Here is a 20,830-nt window from a genome sequence, read left to right on the forward strand (position 1 = left end):
TAAAACTTTTTGAATCTGCTGAAAATACTCATTTTTCATTACACAAAGAGGAATAAAACAAAATTGTGGGCAATTTATTTGTAAAATCAATACTGAAACTGTTTGTAAATCATAATTAAAATTAATTATTAAGTAATTTAGTAGGGAAAAAATATATAGTCCATTTAATTATAATTATCAAATATAATAATGAAAGATTTTGCATGTTTGCTTCCTTATCCAATGAAGATTTAAAATTAAAAAGTAATATTTAGATATCAGTTGCAATGTGTTTAATAACATTTATTATACCAGCCATTAGAAATGATGCAATAATTGATGTGGAATGAAAATTGGTATAGTTACTTCATATAACTCTGATTTTAATGAAATCAACAGAATTATTAATTTATCATCAGTAGGAACATGTTCATTTTGCTCAACTCTACACAGTCCATTCTGTGTTTTAGAAAAATGTATCTACTCCTTGAATTTTTCTGTTTATAGATATCAAATGTTCTTTAATATGTATTAAGGAATTTCAAAATTAATTCATATATACAGTGTATATATCATTATTATAATTAAATATTGTATAAAATTTTACTAGAATATACATTACATTAAGAATTAATTTAATATATTTATAACTGAAAATATACAAAATTACCTTCATGTATAATTATGGTAATGTCTGATGTGGGTATTACTCAATTCGTATGAATTTTTCGTCATGTAGTATTACAATTTAAATTTATATTATAATCTTACACGTATTGTGGAAAGTATATGAAGTGAAATCTCTTAAAAATTGTATATATATAAATCAAAATTAAATGAATAAAAATTTTTATTCATAAGTAAAATAAACAACAGTTCATTTAAAATATCTTCTTACAATATTAAAAAAAAAAAAAACAATTTATATATGAAAAGATTTATAAATAAAATACAATAATACACGTCAGGAATGAAGAATAGAACAATGTTGATAAATCTGTAACCCAAGGATTTCCTTTTTTTGATTTACATCATAAATGTTCTCTGTGTATTGTTTGTTCAGATATTTCCTTAAAAGGTTTTTTTTGGAAATAAATTGTAATATTCAACAATCTAAATAAAATTATTTGCTTATAAATAAAAAAAAAACAATTCATATTTTTATACTTTAACAAATTAAGATGATTTTTAAAATTTTATAAAACTTTTTCATTCATTAGAAAAGTATTTATTTATTCCCGTAATGTAACGTTAAAAATTTCTGTACTGCATGAAATTTGGGTGGAGTTTATTATTCATCAATGATTCATTGCATTGCAGAATTATGTCTTGCTAATTTTTTTTTAATCAAAAACATTTATCCGAATAACTTGGCTATCGTAATTGATAATATTGATCATTTACAAACAACAGTTGAAGTTTCTTAACTTTAATAATGAATGATTCCTTTTAATCTCATTATTCATACATAACGATGAATTTTATAAGAAAATCTTTGCAGTATATACACTAAAACGTATTGTAGAAATATCGGAAAAAAAATCTCTTGATATATAAAAGAATTAAGAAATAATGATCAAGTTTTTGAGTAATTAACTTCTATAATTTATAAACCATACCGAACAATACAATGGAATAAAAATAGAAGAGTATTTTTGTGAGGTATTGATTCGAAAGAACAAATCAATAGATCCAAAGTATTTCCTTTTTAATTTCAAATGTAACAAGATATTACTTAACGCCATGTCTACTTAGTATAATGTTTAACTGTAGATATACAATGCTTGACGAATTAAGACAGTTCGTTATACATAATTACGTTTTCTCCGATAAGAAAACGTATTCACGAAATTATTGTATCTTAAAATCATTTATTATTAGATTATTGCATACTATGCTCTTATTTAGCGTACAGGTTAATTGTTTACATACTTTAAAGATTAGAATAATTTTCCAGAACTCGTAATTTACATAAATACGGAGAATTAGTGATTTTACGCAACATGTCGCCGCTTTTGTCTGCGTAAAATGTTACGCGTTATCAGTTAAAATGTTACTAGCGAAAATTCATCAATTTCCTGAAATGCGGCAGACACGAGTTTTTTTCTATTATGTTTAGTCGTCACGAACAGAAACGCCATCTATCGTTAACCTTCAACCGAATATATTAATTAGTAAATTTTATCCGTAAGTAAAATTATGCAATTATGTATTGAAATGTACTAAGTCATTCAATATGTCATTTATTTCGACAACATTTTATTTACAAGTCACATTTTCAAACCTGTTTCCTCGACCGTTCCTCTACACCCATAAACTAACTTCCTTGCAAGATTACTTGCTATATCACTGTGCTATTTATAAGTTTGATTCATCGTAATTGAAATTAAAGACAAACGTAAATTACTCATTACTATATTCACGGTCCTTTGTATTCTACCAATGGATAGAAAGTATATTTTACAAAATTCGCACCGAAATAAGTCAGCCAGAGCTCAAACTTCTTGCAGAATTGGAACTTATATACACACACACACAACTTTTCTTATTGGTAACTTGCCAGATTTACTCATTGAGTAAATTATTTCCAGATAAATGGTAAATAGCTTTGATTGTTTAGACCTTTTAGTTTTTTTAGATTTACAGTCTAATCTCTCTCTCCATCTAGAAAAAAAAACTGACAACACACAAGCCATAATAAATCTGACATGATTTTAAACTAATTAAAGACAGGTTTTTATTACTAGTTATTTCATCTGAAAACAGACATTACAAATGATAACGTTCAAAATGATTAAGATCAAAAAAATGATTCTAAGATTTTTTTGAATATTTTAACAAGCTGCATCAGATCAACATTAATAAAATCGATAAAACAACATTAATTACAAATTTAACATTGCAAATACTCAAGCAAAATGTTGTTACTGTTTTGAGAGAATTGTCAAACCTAACTGCATGGAGCACTTTAAATATTGGAATATTTAGGCAATTATATAAACACAAATATACTTTGACATAAAGACTAACTTTAATGAATGTTGAAAATTTACAAAAGTACAGGACAGTCTAGTATGATGGAACACAGACAAGAAAATGGAGGACAAGTCACATCCATGCATCTGGCATTTTCTTAATATGGTACAAAAATTTTTTACAGAGCAACACCGAGACCAATTAAATGTTGAAGCTATTTTAACACCAAACGTTATGAAAGCAAAACATGAAGTAAAAAGAATTTTAATTACAAATGAAGTGGGGTGTCTTCACTTTGATGTCATCATAGTGACAAATTCTGGAAAAAAAAGGGTGTGTGGGATAAGGATTTTAATAAGAAAAAGAAAATTAAATCTCATTGTCATACCTTCATAATTGACTTGACCGTCGCCATCAATGTCTGCTTCACGAATCATTTCATCTACTTCTTCATCCGTAAGCTTTTCACCAAGATTTGTCATAACGTGGCGTAACTCTGCAGCACTGATAAATCCATTTCCATCTTTATCAAAAACCCTAAAGGCTTCTCTAATTTCTTCTTCACTATCAGTGTCTTTCATTTTCCTTGCCATCATTGTCAAGAACTCAGGAAAGTCAATGGTTCCATTACCTATGAGAAGTTATGTAAAATTAAAAATTCTTTCAAAATTTTCTTCTTTCAAAGTTTTAAAGCAAAGGTTTTACCATCTGCATCTACTTCATTGATCATATCTTGTAGTTCTGCTTCTGTTGGATTTTGACCTAGAGATCTCATCACTGTACCAAGTTCCTTAGTTGTTATAGTGCCATCTCCATCCTTATCAAAAAGAGAGAATGCTTCTTTAAATTCTGAAAAAGAAAAAAGGAGAAAAAGTTTAGGAGATTCTTTTTTTTAAGTTTTGAGATTAATCAATATAAAATTAATATAAAAATACTCTAGTCAGACAATAAAAATAAACAGTATCGGTGCATTAATACCTTTAACCTAACCTAATTAGACATTCTTCTGCATGATATTCCAAAAGAAATTGAGGTCATGACTGGAATGAACTTTGTCTGTTAGAGAAGTTAGCATAAACAATTAACAAAAAAGTTTTAAAATCAATTTCTATTTAGAACTTTTATAAAAGCTAGAAAAGAATGTTGCATAAGTCGATAATATTTGTTTTTGTTAAATCGAAATATTGATAATAACAGTAACCTTATTTGAAACAAAAAAAGAAAAAAATTTAAATTTAGAAGTTGAGATTTATGTGATGTCACAATATTTGTTAATATAAAAGTTTAAAAAAATATATTATTACTATTTTAACCTAGATTTTATTTCCTATTATTTCAAAATTTAGAAAAATGAATGACCCATATTAATATTTTATAAAAAAATTAAACCAAAGAGTAACTGCTGAATAATATATATCAGCAGATAATCAAGGAGGGGGAATTTTAGAAGTTGCCATGTCTGAACTGTCAACAGTAAATTTAAAGGAGAAAAAAGTAATTATTCATACCAGCAATTTGTTCTTCAGTCAATTGGTCAGCCTGCAAAAAAGAATTTATATAAAGTAAGGAAAATGCCAAATTTTATAAATACAATAAAGTGCTTATATATATGGAGATTTAACTAATAAAAATAAAAATTAATTAAAAAGACTTCACGGTTACAGTTAAGTATCCCTTGCAGATATTTCAACCGGAAGGTCTAATAATGCAGCGATTAAACGTCACGGTGACGTAATCTATCCATTGGCCATTTCAAATTCGAATTATTAGCCGAGAGGCATATGGAAGTGCCGGTTGTTTGGATGCAATGCCGTCTTCTCGGTAAACGTCGGTCGTTCGCATTCTTTGCATTCGTTGTCATTCCACAATTTCCCAAGCGAAACAATCAAAAACGTCAAGTTTCCAGTAAAGCTTAAGCCTAACGTCCGTTTGTTTCGGCGATAAGGTTTGCGGATGAAAACGTCATCCTGTCTTTGGGATATGGCAAATGTCAGCGAAAGCGATAAAAAGTTGATTTGGCCGTTCGAAACGTTAGAAAGAGTTAAATATCGGGCGTGAAACGAAATACGATCGACGTCGACCGTGTCACTAACGCTAGATGGTACATAACGTTGTCAACGGACGAATGCGGCAATATCATATGACGAGCGGTTTTTCAATTAAAACTAATTGTACGTTCGATTCGAGCGGTTATTGGAGTAATTATAGGAAGGTTTTAGTTAGTTAGATGGTGACTTACCATTGGAGATGGAAGATGGATTATGAAATGCTCAAACTATACACAAATCACTTCTAAAACCTTTAGCAGCAGACACCAGACTACCAACGATCGCGGTCACTAGTACAAAACTCTTCGGTCGTATTAATCCACGCCGAACTAGTTACACTCTTCCTTATTATCCACAAGGTAAACGCAAGAATGCCAGTTAACAGAACGTAGAATATATCGAAGACACACTTAGATAACTAAACTTAACGAGATACGTCCGTGTTGTTTTTATAACAACGTCGAAATGACGACCTACATTACGATGCGCAAGCTTATGTAGATACGGTACAACCCACTGCGCCTCTGTTTACTGGAAGCGCGAGTGCACGAGCCACGAGCTCAGCAGTAAAGTTGTTTGCTATTGGTCAGTTGACACCTGCAATGCGTCATCGCGATTCTGACTCGTTGCGGCGGTCAGTTGGCGAGATGATCTCGACCGAGTTTGGATGGTTGTTGTAGTGCAACAGTGTAGACTCCCCAAAATATCCTTCATCCATTATTCTAGTTGTTTCCCCGACACCAATTTATGCCGGATAAGGTATTTACCACTCTTTTTGAATGTCTGGTTCAGTTGTAGTATCTGGATATCAATCCCGAAATATCCTCCATATCCGCCTCTTCCCGCATCCCTTCATCTTAATCTTTACTATATTTTTCATTTCATTCCATTTACTTCTACCCACAATTTATTCAATTAACTTGGGCCGTACGGGATATTAACTTAGGAAAATGTGCGAGAAAAATTCAACCTTGAACTGGGTGTCAAGAAAATAAAACCACTTCCCACATAATGTTTCATTCACCATTTTCTGTCTTCCCACGTCATTTTTTTAAACTCTTATTCATAAAAAATATATACATAACTTCGCATCTATTTTCTCATTTTTCAAACTCCAATAACATAGATTGGTTGAACACATAATACTCTATTATCTTCGACACACCTATCTTAATTCTGTTGTAAATGTTTTTTTTTTTTCTTTTCTTTTCTTTTAAATCGTGATGTTTCTGGCAACAAAAGCCTGGACGCCTGACAAAATACCAGGACGTTTTCTGGTTGTGAATCAGTTTAGAATCAGACTCGAAAGATTTTGTCATTATTGTGATAGACAGAATGCATTGTCGTATCACGTGACGATTGCTGTCCCATAAATTCTAACTTCATTATAGTAAATCGATAAAACATTTCTTTGAATATTGCACACATTTGTTAAAATATATTACATTTTGAGAGTAACGTTAAAATTCTGTGTCATTAATATTTTTTCTTGGAAAATGTATACTTCCTCGAGGATATAATTAACATTTGGAAACAACAGAAATAGTACAAATAAATTATTAATTAAAAAAAAAAAAGATTGTTCTCTACTCTTAATTTCTTTTATCATTTACACTAACCAGAATGAATGCAAAGATAAACCAATAATCTAATTCACTTCATGTACAAATTTTTATGGCAATGATTCATTTATTATGTGTATAAAATTTATAACTTTAAGAGGTATCACTCGAGATTTCTTATATCTGCAGTCATTGAAAATAAGAGTCATAGTACGTGACATTAAGCGCCGAACATTGATTTTAATTATCATTTAATATTAGTGACATAAGCAGAAAATGATTTAAAATTTAAAAATATGTTTTAAAATTTTCCATTCCAGTTAATATTTCTGTAGAAAAATAATAAAAATGTACCGCATTTTTGGCCATAACTGTCATGTTTATGTCCCATTAACGATAATTCGTTTTCGAGAGATTACATTTCTACAGACTAACTTAATAACGTTAATTGGTTCCCCAAGAGTTGTAAAAATCGAATTTAACAAAATATCTGCAGAGGATGAATGACGCTCTAGTATGGGTAATCAATACTTTGCGTTGATTAAGTATCTTTTGTTTTTCCCCGCCTTTTTTCTCTTTGAAAGTCATAATGGGAAAAGAAAGTTAAAAAAAAAATATATATATATATAACTCTTCCTGGGTAAAACCATTATAACTTTTTACCTTATTTTTTTGTAATGCGGATGTGGGAAATTCCGGATAAAACAGATTTGTTTACATACGTAATACGTAAACAAATATACCACGTGACTTCATTATCAGCGCGACGAGTGCTAATTTTTACGCGATAGAAGATAGTTTACCGTCTGTATTATCAGTAAATACATTTTATTTTCTCGTTTTAAAAACACTTTCCCTTCTTTAGTTTGTTATAAGAACTTTTTTTTCCTTCTTCCAAAAACTTAGACGAGAATGCAGTAACCGGAAGCGGATTGTGTCAGGTCCGCAGTGAATCACTTCCTGCACGCGCAGTACGGAGATGACGTCTGACTGCAATAGACACGTTTTCTAAGCTAATGTTGTTAATCGGAAGTCGTCATCAATACACGCACTAAGGAACGACATCGTTATTTAAGTATATACTAGTCATATACACGAAACGAAAATGTCGCGTGTAATTTATGCGGAATTTTAAAATGTAAAAAAAAAAAAGAAAACAGTGTATAATTTATCAAGGGTAAGAGAAAAAAAGTTCTGAAACTTTCAGGTAGACTGCAGTCATGACCTGCATGGTATGTCGCAGTGCGTTGCTGTATGCACAACTAACCCTAATCTCTAATAGTGCTTCACTGCAACATTGGTTGAAGCCAATAGCATGCATCGCAAAATAAGTATTGTCTTATGACAAACGAGGAAAACTAATTAACGAGTAAAAGTGAAGACTGATAATAAGAACTTTACAGAAGGGAAGTGAAAATTTTCGATAGATTCTGCGGCTCGTTACTGCAATGTTTTCTTTCTTTTAAAAAAGATAAGAAAATTTTCGCGACATCCCACGTAATTTTTCGGCATCCTGACTGCAACGCAATCTTTCGGACGGTTACCGTAGCAACCTGCCACAGCGGGGAATGACCTCGGCTTGGAGCACGTGGATCCGTATTTACATCCATTGTGGGTCACGTGGATCTAACATATTTACATCCATAAGGAAATTTTTTGAAAATTTAACTCGTTTCTTTAAGGATAAACAAATTTCGTTTAATAATACAATTTTAATATAAATCCATCTACGTGGACGGTAGATATTTTCGAAAATTTCCCGTATGCTACGCGTGCATAAATAGCATAGGCGGGTGTCACGGAAGATGTTTTAGTTAATGTATCGAACACTTATTAATATGCACTTGTTACTTGTCTAGAATGACAGATAGTGTGGCCGTAAATGTATCTTCAATCTTGTAGCTCATAAATGAATTGAAGGAAATTTCAATTGTCTCGTATGCGTGTAATCTCTTAACATCTAACAAGCCAACTGCGGCATTACTAGTTACGTATAAAGAAGAAAAACAATGTACTCGTCAACATTTCCTCGATTATTTGTACAATTAGCTTTTTTGTTAATTAATGCAGAATGATGAGTCGATGTGCCCTAAGACCCCCTCCCAAACAACAAGCACCAAGCAGGCAGACGCAGTGCAGTAGTGTTGTGCTATCAGCATTGCAGCTACTGGCGGCACCATGCGCGTCGTTACTATGGAGACAGCGGCCAATGACGTCACACACCTGTGTCCATGTAATCGCCATCTGTGTCAAGCCCCGATGGTTACCCCCTTTATCCCCCTAAGCATGCAAGAATAGCAGAAAGGAAAACTTCTTTAATACTGTTGAAAAGTTATGAAAAGAACGGATTAAAAAGGAAGATTTGAAAATAGAAAGAAGTGTTTTGAGTTTGATTTATATCATTTATGTCTATATCGTTTATTACTAATTTTATTCATCAACTTCCTTTATTTTAAAAAGGAAAAAATACACACACACACACAGACATACATATCTATATATATATACATATATATATATATGACAAAATATAAACTGCACCTGCACATAACTTAAAATTACGATTGCGACAAAGATTCAATACAAAATCAATGCATTGATTTTCTGTTTGAGAAGCTCGATATAAATAACAAACGTCATTTCCTCATTATGCTGATTTTTATGGAACATCAACAGCTACCATTTTGTAGCTGTGATATCATATTTTATGCCGCACCTATACTCTTCTGCGACAAACATTGGCGCAACTCAAAATTTAGTGTGACTGGCCTATACAACTATAGGTCATAAACAAAACAGGAAGTAAAATATTTTATTTTCTAAACACATACGTGTTTTACTTATGCAAATGTATTATCGCTAATATAATTCAACCGTTAGATTATTCATTTAATTTTATGTTTGTTTCGCATTTAACGAACAAAATTTTTTATTCTTTTTAATGATTATATAAATCCTACCGCATGCGGATGATGATCGTCAGTCGTTGCAGCAGGAAAACTCTTGTTATTGAAAGTGGCAAGTTTAAAGCAGTTAAACTTATGTACTGTACGCTGTCAATAATTCGTATATTTTATAGATGAGAGAATTACGACATCGTGAAAAAAGGAAAGTAGTAATTTCACGAACATGACCCTAACACGTTTTATTTTTTAACGATTCTTTCCTGCGCCTACCAAGGACATCCGTGTTTGTCTACGTTTGGGTCAATAGAAATAACGTGATACCGGGAGACATAGAATCATCGAATAGCATCGAAGCTCTCTCTGTACAGGCTAATAATGAATTATCAATGTGCGATATCTACATACCAACGCGTAAAATATAAAATATTCTGATAATATATCAAATTAAAAAAAAATACATTTTTTTAATCGCGTTAACGTTTCTAATTAATTATTTTTTGGCGTGAATTCGCGTTCAATAATGATTCTTTTTTTTATTTTTATTAAACTTAATACCGTCGATTACTTTATTAAACCTTATTCAATTTAATAATCACAATTAAGAATTTGATTATGTAATTTTCTAAAAATAACTTTTATTAAAGAACATTATGTGGTTTGTCTACTGCCGATATTTTTCGAAGGTCAGAGCTGGAGTATTGTTAATTCAGGATGTTATATTTAAGTTTATATAATTCTTTCTTTTGCTTTGTGAATTTTCGCAGTATTTATTATTATCATTACTGTAGAATTCGCACTCAAAAATCGTGCAGTTTCATTAAAGATTTAATCAATGATGTTTAACACACCCACTCATCCAATTTAAGAGACCAATTCTTATTGACTAAATTACCCAAGTAAACCTTTTGTAATCTCTAGGGGACATCTAAAGTTCCGTATACCGATGCCATTAGTGTCCTATGATACGTTTTACGTCTGCAGTCAATATGATGATCATGAATCGCTACTATAGTAGCGCATTGACATGTTTTTCATATAGATACGTTACAATCTAAAGTAAAAATCACGCAACTTTTGCTACAGACCTATATTTTAATTCCTTGATGATGATAAAATATGATGAATATATGGATATCGGAAGACTAAAATATATGATATATATTTAGAGAGAGAGAATTTCTTATAATTAGTATCAGTTAAATAATCTGTGTTTAGAATTTTGTAAATTCTTCGACGGATTAATTCTGTTTTAACTTCATTTTCATAAATTTCAAAAAATTAGGGAATGATATTTATTTTTACTCGCAAAAAAATTCATAAATTATTGATTTTTTGAAATATTTTAGATCGATATATTGAAATAGTGAACTATATTAGAAAGTAGTAGTCCTCCAAAGTCTAGACCAAAAATGTCAAAGTCAATCTATAAGGAGCCGCCTAGATATTGAAGTTAAAACATATTTCCATTAAAAATTAAATTTCCTCTACTTTAAAGGCCTTTAAGATTCGAAGAACGATGACAAAAAATAATAATCTTATAAAATTTCCTTTTTTTCTTATTGCCATTTTTAAGAGGAAACAAATTTAATTTCTTTAATAAAAACTTACTTTCTGGTAACTTAAAGCTATTTTTATTTTTAAATCTCTAGCGCATAAACAAATTTTATGCAAGATTAATTGAAGATTAATGTAAATTTTAATAAAGTGCATTACCTACATACATGTCTATATATATATAAATATAAGTACTGTAGACTACACGGCCCTTTTAAACTGTATAACTATTATTAAAAGTAATCACTTGTACAATAGAAATCTTAAGCAAATTTTTACAATTTAAATAAAAAGTAATTTCGTTTAATATTCCTGTAAAAATTCAAAATTTGTATCTTATTTAGTGTGTTTTTGTGATGTTTATATAACTTATTTTAAACACATTTCCTCAGTCTTGTCTAAACAAATGTCAAATGAATCTAACAAATAAAGAAAAAATTTCTTTAATAGTGTTGGTCTATATCCAAATGCGTTATCAAATATATTGATTCGAATATCAGTTTTTAAACTTGACAAAAATGTTTGATTAATGATTAATCTGTTTAACGTAAACAATTTGTAATAACGAAAATTGTTCCAAAAAAAGTAAAATTATATCTTTGAATTGATATGTAATTGTTCTAAAAACTATATCAAAAATGATCATTAAAAGGTCTTGTTTTAAGAAAATAAAATAGATCAACGGTAGAATTCAGGATAGGTCTCATCTGATAATACTCGAAATTCATCCAAAAATATTCTATTGTTTAATGGAATCTAAAATAGAATTTAATACTACTCTATGTAAAGATTCATCGTTTAATGAATCTTTACAAAAGAGGATAACAAGATGGAAGGAATCCAAGAAGTGTAAAGACCAACAAACCGAAATCGAACAAGGACCTACTTCAATAGTAATTTTCTCAACGTTACTGCTAGAAGGGAAATTGGACTTTTCCATATAAAGGATAGTCTTCCTTGAGTGTTTACAAGCCAAGTTCTAGCTGATCGTATCTATCAAAGAACGAACTAATAAAAAGAAAAACGAGGCGCGTATCAATTGCAGATATGAAAACCTTTATATTCTATACCCCGTTCTGGATTTTTTTTTTAAAATTTTTAATATAAAAACTAACTTTAAAATATAATTGTTGCCAGGATTAAAACGCTCCAGACGTGCAAGACGGAATGATTTAACCGGTAGTTCTTGACGTTTCGAGATACGTCATTAAGGCGCACTGCAGTTTATTGTTGACTTACTGTTCCATGATAAGAAACTAGAAACGATACGGTGAAAATAGGAAACAAAGAAGTCTTTACCAACTGCCGAACATCTTCGACAAATTACGAAGAAAGTTAATCGAATTAATGCAAGTGAAAAGAAGAAAGAACACCTCAAAAACGTGCAGACGACGAATATACGACTTTTAGTATAGAGATATGGCTAAAGAATATATATAGTGTATTAAAAAGACAATAGAATAAAGGAAAATAAATATCGGATTTAATTCTTCGTTTAATATATTAAAATTTTTGTAATTACATAAATTAATAGATTTGTATAGCTTATATAATTTGTTATTTACAAAAATAAATAGTCTATAGCTTAATAATTGAATATATCATTAATCCTTAAATTATTAATTAATCAAAACTTTTAATTAATATTATCAATTTTAATTAAATATGATTTAATTATATATATGTTTAAATGAAATTAAAAAAATATAAATGAATGTAATTTACGTAGTTTTTTATGTATTTTCTTTAAATATTTAAATTTTGTTAATTAATTTTTTTATGTTTTAAAGAAATAAAATTCTAATGAATAGCATTTAAATAATTCATTGGAATATATTTCTTAAACAGGTAAATAAATAAATTACGGTAATACAGTAATTATATTTTATATAAAAATATAAAAAATTGCATTAATAATATGCGCCATATGTTCATAAGAAAAATATATAAACATTTATATACTAATAAAATGATGTATATATAGAAACTTATTGGTTATATAAGAAAAATATATATTTTATTGGTTTATGGTCTAATTATAGGAAATAATTTTATAATACAATTTGTGTTTAGAAACCTAAAACAATAAAGAACAGTGTATATAACTGTGTTATAGATATATAACAAGTATAACGTTTAAATATAAATTAGTTGCATATTTTATCGTTAAACAATTATAGAGATAGATGAGTGAGTAGGTGGCAAGTATATTCATTGAATGTACTGAAGTAATTTTTTATAATACAATATAAATTTAATAAAAATATTGGATGCGGTCTACATTTATATAGTGAATTATACAGGATTAGTAATGTTATATATGTATATTATAATTAGTAATATATATATATATATATACGATATTAGTAAAATTGTAAACACAGTTATAAATAAACTAAGTGTGTATATATATATATATGTACAATTTTTACTAACGTGTATGATGTATGATGTGTGTATATATATATATATATATATATACATACATAAAATAAACTTTATATAGCTTATTTTTTGTATATAATACTATTTGTATTCTATAGGCTTGCATATCTAATAGATCTATATGAATTAAAAAGGAAAAAAAATGATTGATTAGTATAAATGTTACTGTTCATTTGCATATAGCCTAGTCTACTAATATAGACCTACATTTTACTATGAAGTAATCTACATATTTATATAACCTGCATATTATATTCATAAAATACCTTTTTTTTAATTTCGAAATACTTAGATAATATAATGCATTCTTTTAAAAAATTTTTACATAGCTAATAAAATAAACTATAATTCATTACTATTTTCCTTTTAATTTAACCTATAACTGTTGCCTTCATTTATTCTTTCTTTTTTAAAGTAAATGACAATAATAAAATGAAAACATTCATACATGAAACATTTTATTTATTTATTTTTTCAAACTGAAACATTTCCAGAATTGTGAAACTTGTTGACGCCATATTACATTTCAGGAAAAAAAAGGCAAAATGTGTTTCAATTTTACTTAATTTTTACAAGATTTTACAAAATGTTTTAAATTTAAAAATTAAAACAAAATATACAGTTTATGAATGTTAAATGCAGCAATGATATTGCAGTAGATCTAACCTAAACCTAAAAATATAAAAATGAATTTGATTTTTATTGATCATATAAATGGAAATATATAGCCTATATATGTAAATATGTTTTATATATAATTTTTCATTATTTATTTACATTATCAGATAAAAATCTTAATTATAAAATGTAAATTATAATATAGAATTGGAAATATTGAAATACAGGAAATATAAATTGAGCAATGGCACTACTAATAATTTATTTCAATAATTATGCAATAACTATTACATGCATTCCAAAACTACCACTTGTTTTTTTATTATTATTAATAATATGAAGTGTATTTATTAATCAAATGTATTTAAACATGGCAAATTAATGTAAAAGTATTTTTTTTAAATAAACTTATTTACCAGATCTATTGTACTTATATTTAGATTTATATACGCTCGTAAATCATACATATACAGTACAATCTAATCTGCTGATTACAAAATCGTTCTAGCGTATTCTTACAAATTAAATTTAACATTTGCGAATATTTTTTTAATATTAACCGTATGCTTGTAACAAGTTGACAATAAACATGTAATGGTAATTTTTAATGAATATTACGAAGGCCATAAAGTAACTTAAATGGTTGTTTAAAGTATTTGTTAGCATACTTTTGCATTTTACAATGTACGAGTAGGTTACTACGACTGCAACGCTACTAACATATTTACATTTAGGATATAATAAAAGGCACAATAGCCTTATAAAGTAGATCTGCATATATTAAACTGTAGATGTAGATTAGGTTCTAAATATGCCTGCTGTATGAAGATAATTCCTTTTATTATTTTTATTAAAAATACATATAATTTACCATTCATAATTTTAAAATATTTATTAAAAGGAATATGTTATAATTATTAATAATAAGGGAAAAAAATGTACAAAATTAATAGCGTTGTCTTCGTTGTTAGTTAACGGTACTGTACATTGCGAAAATTGGCACAAGACTAAATTACTAAAAAAAAAAAAAAAAAAACTATTTTAAACATCTTATCGAGAACGAAAACAATGAATACTCGGTACATTGTTTTAAACTTTTCTTTAATTTTCTGAAGCAAATTAAGCGAAATAACATAAATTGTAAACTGATGCATATTCAGAATCGATAGTTGATGTTACAAAGTCAAGACACACGAGTTAACACTGTCCTTCTCTATCAATATACAGAATGTGTCATATAGTCTAAATTTTAAGAGCATTTTTCTGTTTAAACAATGAAAATTGGAGAGAGGAAATTGTAAAAGTTACATAAATTAAATATAATTAGATAGAAATTCGATTCGAAAGATCAGATTTATTTATTTATAAATTCGAACACATAAAAGAACTTACTAGAGAATAAACAAAATAAAAACTGTTTCATTTAAATATCTTCATAGCCTATTCAATATTGTCTCCATGCCTTTTGACCCAATATCATTTGAAAGTTACTGTTACTGTATATATTAATTATATCACTAGTCTGGAAGAGGAATCTCGTTAACACCTGCCTATTTTTCATGTTCTGCTTGGCCTATCTTATATCACGGAATAAATTCAAGCAGGTTAGTTGTACGTCTACTTACATACCAAATGACATTCCAATGTTTTTCTTTTTCGTTGAGGTGTGACGCAAAGAAAAAAGAAATGAATGTCATGGCTATACACACGGATAATTCTACCTTCAGCAGTTAAAAAATCATTAACTTTTCTAGACTTAAGCCATTTTCTTTTTTCCCTCGAGAACCAAAAAGTAAATAAATAAGTAAATAAGTAAAATAAAATAAAAGTCATTCTAAGTGCTAACTTAATTTATATTTAAAATGACGGAATATTTATTTATTAAAATGACAATAAAAATAGCCAGAACTAATGACCATATATCACATTCTGTATTAACGATTATTTATAAATAAAACATCAATATCTAAAAATATACCATAATCATCCAGTCGGTTATATTATTAAATAGTCATTAAATGCTTCTAGTCTGATCTTTGATCATTCAAGAATAGAATAATCATTATTCGTCTATAGACTTGAGTTATACATTGATTGTCTCCCCTGTTTCTATGCATGCTTGGCAGCAATAAACATAAACTATATGCGACATTGACAGATTTATTTTTTATTTCGTTGGAAATCATTAAATCGGGATTATTTTCATTTTGATTTTTAATTCTTGGGATAAATTATTCATTAACTTTGAAGATGACTACATTTGTGACGTAACTGCAAGCATTAAAATATGTTAAACCAACCTTCGACATTGCGAAATTTCTTCATATATTAATAAACTAAAAAGAGCTAATGAAAGAGTTATCGGAAAAATTTTCAAAATGGTATGATTAAGTAGAAAATCAGTTAAAAATTATCGAAAAATCAAAAAGATAATAACACAACATAATCTTATAACAAGTTCTCTGCATGATCGATATTTAACTTTTACAAATAAATAAATAGAATGTTATAATAATAATATATTATTATGTATTTTATGGTAAATGTATCAAAAGTATATATTACAAATAAATTATGTATATAATTTGGATTATATAAAGATACTGATAAAGAAGGTTCAAGTAAATACATTTTATATACCAACAAAGCTATTTGTCAGAATTTCCAAAATTTAATTGCAACTATTAGTTATTTCATAAAACTTATATAAATTATTATTATTTTATATACTAATAAATAGGGATATTATATCATATATGATATAATATCCCTATTTATTAGTTTAAAAAAAATTATATACATTTTTAAAAAAATTATATATATATATATATATATATAATTTTTTTTAAATGATACTAAAAAAATCAAAATAAAAGGTATGCTCAAGTTAAAATATTTTGAGATATTTTTTTGTTTATATGGAAAAAGAAATACACCGATTAATTGGACTAACTTCTCAACATAATGAAGAGGAAGAAATGGTAAATTTGTCTATATATTTCGATCTATATATTAAAAAATGGGGAAAAAAACATAAATTTGTGTACTTGTACCCATCGAAATCCTAATACACTCTTGAGTACATATATCAGAATTTACCAATCCAGTAGCATATAATCTTGAGCAAGGACAAATATTTTGCAATTATAGAAATGCATATTACTTTATTTACATATTTTAATTTAAATTCCGTTTAAAAATATTCAGTACAGAACATAAATGTTATGTTATGGTAATTTTGATCTCAAAAGTATGTAAGCTACACGACAATCATCCTGTTTAACTTTTTTGTTAGGTTTAATATTTAAAAATATAATAAGACGAGAGAAAAACACAAGTATTAAAGTATTAAAAGTAAATAATATAACTATTGTTAAACTGATCTTGAAAGACGTGATATAATTTCAGGCAAAAATGATCATATCTTTTAATATTATCTCTCATATCCTATCATAGTAAACAATTGTTTTATCGTGGTGTTAAATTTCTATGCCGTGATAAAACTAATGCTGTTGATTTTTAAAGATTATGATTTATAATGAACAAATATTGAAAAAAAGGTTGACTTTTGTCCATAATATCCAAGTCCATAGTATCCTTCTAATACTACAGGGTGACAATAATTAACCCGTACAAAGTTTGTAGCAATGCTGCACCTGAACTTTTTTACTGTCACCAATTTACATACTATTGTTTAATTCTCCATGATTTCCTGCCCGTGTAGATGTACTTTCGATGTAATAAGGGTTAGTTCTTTATTTTTTTAATGGTGTCGAACAAATGTTGTGCAATTTTGGAGCTATTCCGGCAAGGAAAGCATCAATGTGAAATTGTTCGTCTGCTCGGTGTTCCAAAAATGACAGTCTCAGATGCAGTTCGGCGATTCAAGGAGCTTGGCCACAATGGTGACCGTCCCGGACGTGGAAGAAAGCGCACTGTCAACACGTCTAGGAACCGCAAGATCATCACAAAGCGAGTTGACTGACATGCGAAGGTCTCCATGAGAAAAATTGCTCGTGAGATCAGAATCAATCGCGAATCGGTGCGGTTAATGGCGAAAAAGGAACTCGTACTCAAGCCCTACAAGTTCCAAAAGGTTCAGCTCCTCACCGATGAAAACAAGTGCGTGAGACTCCAAAGATCCCGTTAACTCAAGCGTCGGGCCGCAGGTCGACAATGGGAGTGCATTCTCTTCACAGATGAGAAGCTTTTCTCCGTACAACCATCAAAACGACAGGAACTGGTCCGCGGGGGCTCCTGGAAGCTCAGCCGTCATCGAACATCACAAAATCCAATGTCAGTCATGGTTTGGGGCGGAATTTGTGCGAGCGGCAAGACACCCCTTGTTTTCGTCGATCAAGGGGCCAAAATCAATCAAGATGTGTACCACCATGACATTCTCGAGGCTGTGGTACTTCTGTGGGCTCAGCAGCATTTTGTCAGTGCGAAATGGACGTTTCAGCAGGACTCGGCGCCGACACACAGGGCGAAGAACACTCAGGAGTGTGCAAGACTCATTTTCCCGATTTCATCTCGTCTGCGGAATGGTTACCGTACTCGCCGAATCTGAACCCAATGGACTACAGTGTGTGGTCCATTTTGGAGGCCAGGGCCTGTTCTAAGCGCCATGAAAGTTTGGAGTCGCTGAAGCAATCCTTGCGCTGGGAGTGAGACAAACTGTCTCCAGAAGAGTGCGGCCCATCGCTGAGAATTTCAAAACGCGTTTGGGGCTCTGCATCAAAGCAAAAGGAGTCCACTTTGAAACTGGCTGAATATCTGATTAATACGTAAAGTATTGTCACTGTTATATGCTGTTGTTTTGCTAATTTTCATTTCTTTAATAAATTTACGATACAAAAAACTTGTACGGGCTAATTATTGTCACCCTGTAATTATGCTAATATATAAGTTAATATATTTACACAAATCAGTGGCGCACTCAAGATTTAATCTTAGGGGAGCCGAGCTGAACGGATAAAAAAAGTTTTAATGCGAACTCAATAAAATTCCTGCCTTATTTGACCACTAATTCATAAGGAATATAGAAATAGAACACATGACACAAATTATAATAATAATAAAAAAAAATTAATTAGTAAATTTTCCAAAAATATTTTCCTACTGTTTCTTTTCTTTTTACTTTGTAGGGTGCCAGGGCCCCTTGGCCCACTCTCTGGGTGCGCCACTGATACAAATATTCAAAATAGTTGTATACAGAATAATATACGAAGAATACAGTAATTCATATAGATAACTGTAGGGACATAACGTAATTTCTTAAGAAATATATTGAGGATGCAGAAATCATTAGAGAGGGTGCAGATGCGCCCTGCGATCCGCTAAATCAGCCCCTGAATGTGAATAAAACTCTTAAGAAATAGTATTATATTTCCCAGTTGTTTATTGTTAATAATTGAAAATTAGAGTAAAAATTTTGTTTTTATCAAAGTTTCAAGTATATAAAAATAAAAAAAAATCTGGGTGTGCCGTAAGTTTCTGTAACAAGAAAGCTACCTCGAAGATTAAACGGGTAACGGTTCAATTTTTAGGTAGTGTATCAAAAAAAAGTCTAGGCTACAGTATTACCTAAACCAGATTTGTCTTGAAGTTCTTGCTGATTTATAAATCTTAAAAATGATTTTATAATCAATGTCTGTAATTTATGTTAAATTAACTGAAGTATTATATAAATATAAAATTTTTAATACCCTTCGTTAAAAATCAAAAATGTAATTAATTTCATTTAATCAGATATTAAATTAAATTAATTATTCTCCACGACATCATTTCCTACTTGATTAATCTCAGTAGAAATTGAAATTATTAATAATTACAAATACAAAGAAGATATAGACAGAAACCAAATATTAAAATAATTTTTTATATGTTTTCGAGTCTTCATAGTACAATAATAAATTATTATACTTTGGTAATAATGTCTGAAAGGTCGAAATATCCTTTAACCATTATCTATATTGAGTAATTTAAGTTGGAATTTATCTTAATTGAATCTACCTTGAATGGTAAACAATTACTGTACACTCTTGCTAAGCTGGTCCTTAATAATCCGACCTCTGAATTATCCGGCATACTCTGGCTTATGCGCTTCCTTTTCTGCGAAAATGTTAGTTATGCCACACATCCGGCATTCTTATTTACTCTAGTTTTATTTTTGTGTGTACAGTATTGCATGTTAATGCGCTGTATTATTTGCCCGCCTATCTCCAAAAACAATCAGTACAGAAGGGCGACAGGTCACGTCATTCATTGCCATTAGGACTACTCAGTCTCAGTAATCCGGCCTCTCGCTTGTCTGGCGCCCCCCTGTATAAGGAACGTTCGGATTAGCAAGAGTCTAGTGTATTGCTTATTATCGAAATAATTTCATTTAGTAAAATATCGTTTATAGCCTATTCGAATCTATAGTAACAATCTGTTCAAGTTAACATAAATTTAAGATATAAATAATTTACTTATGGCCAGAGGCGGATTAAGGTCGGTTGAGGCCCCGGGCGCAGAAGAAAATATTGGGCACCTTAAAAAAGAGAGAGACAGGGAAAATAAAAATACATGTTAACCATATTTTTAAATAAATAAAAAGTATTATTTACTATTAATATTTTATTTCCAATAAAATTTGAATATAATATATCATATATTACATTCAAATTTTACCGCCGATTGTCATTAGAAAAAAGTGTAAAGCTAGGGTTTTTCTGGGCCCTTTAGAAGTCGGAACCCG

General features: G+C 29.3%; 3 protein-coding genes across 3 annotated transcripts in view; all 3 read right to left on the reverse strand.

Annotated features, from left to right (window-relative positions):
• The window catches only part of sip1 (septin interacting protein 1), a 354,828-nt gene that overhangs the window by 164,822 nt on the left and 169,176 nt on the right, over positions 1-20,830 (reverse strand). The window lies entirely within an intron of this gene.
• The window catches only part of TrpRS (Tryptophanyl-tRNA synthetase), a 143,013-nt gene that overhangs the window by 11,842 nt on the left and 110,341 nt on the right, over positions 1-20,830 (reverse strand). The gene's annotated exons all lie outside the window — the stretch shown is intronic.
• Positions 2,989-5,448, reverse strand: Cam (Calmodulin). Its single transcript, XM_067263829.1, has 5 exons — positions 5,195-5,448; positions 4,464-4,494; positions 3,661-3,804; positions 3,344-3,586; positions 2,989-3,274 (listed from the first exon to the last, which is right to left on the reverse strand). Exons 1-5 carry the CDS (start codon positions 5,195-5,197, stop codon positions 3,246-3,248), a joined length of 450 nt encoding a protein of 149 aa, XP_067119930.1. The 5' UTR covers positions 5,198-5,448; the 3' UTR covers positions 2,989-3,245.

The sequence above is a fragment of the Centruroides vittatus genome, unplaced genomic scaffold (genome assembly GCF_030686945.1).
Source record: "Centruroides vittatus isolate TY-2023 unplaced genomic scaffold, ASM3068694v2 contig_18, whole genome shotgun sequence".
In the NCBI taxonomy this organism is placed as follows: Eukaryota; Metazoa; Arthropoda; class Arachnida; order Scorpiones; family Buthidae; genus Centruroides; species Centruroides vittatus.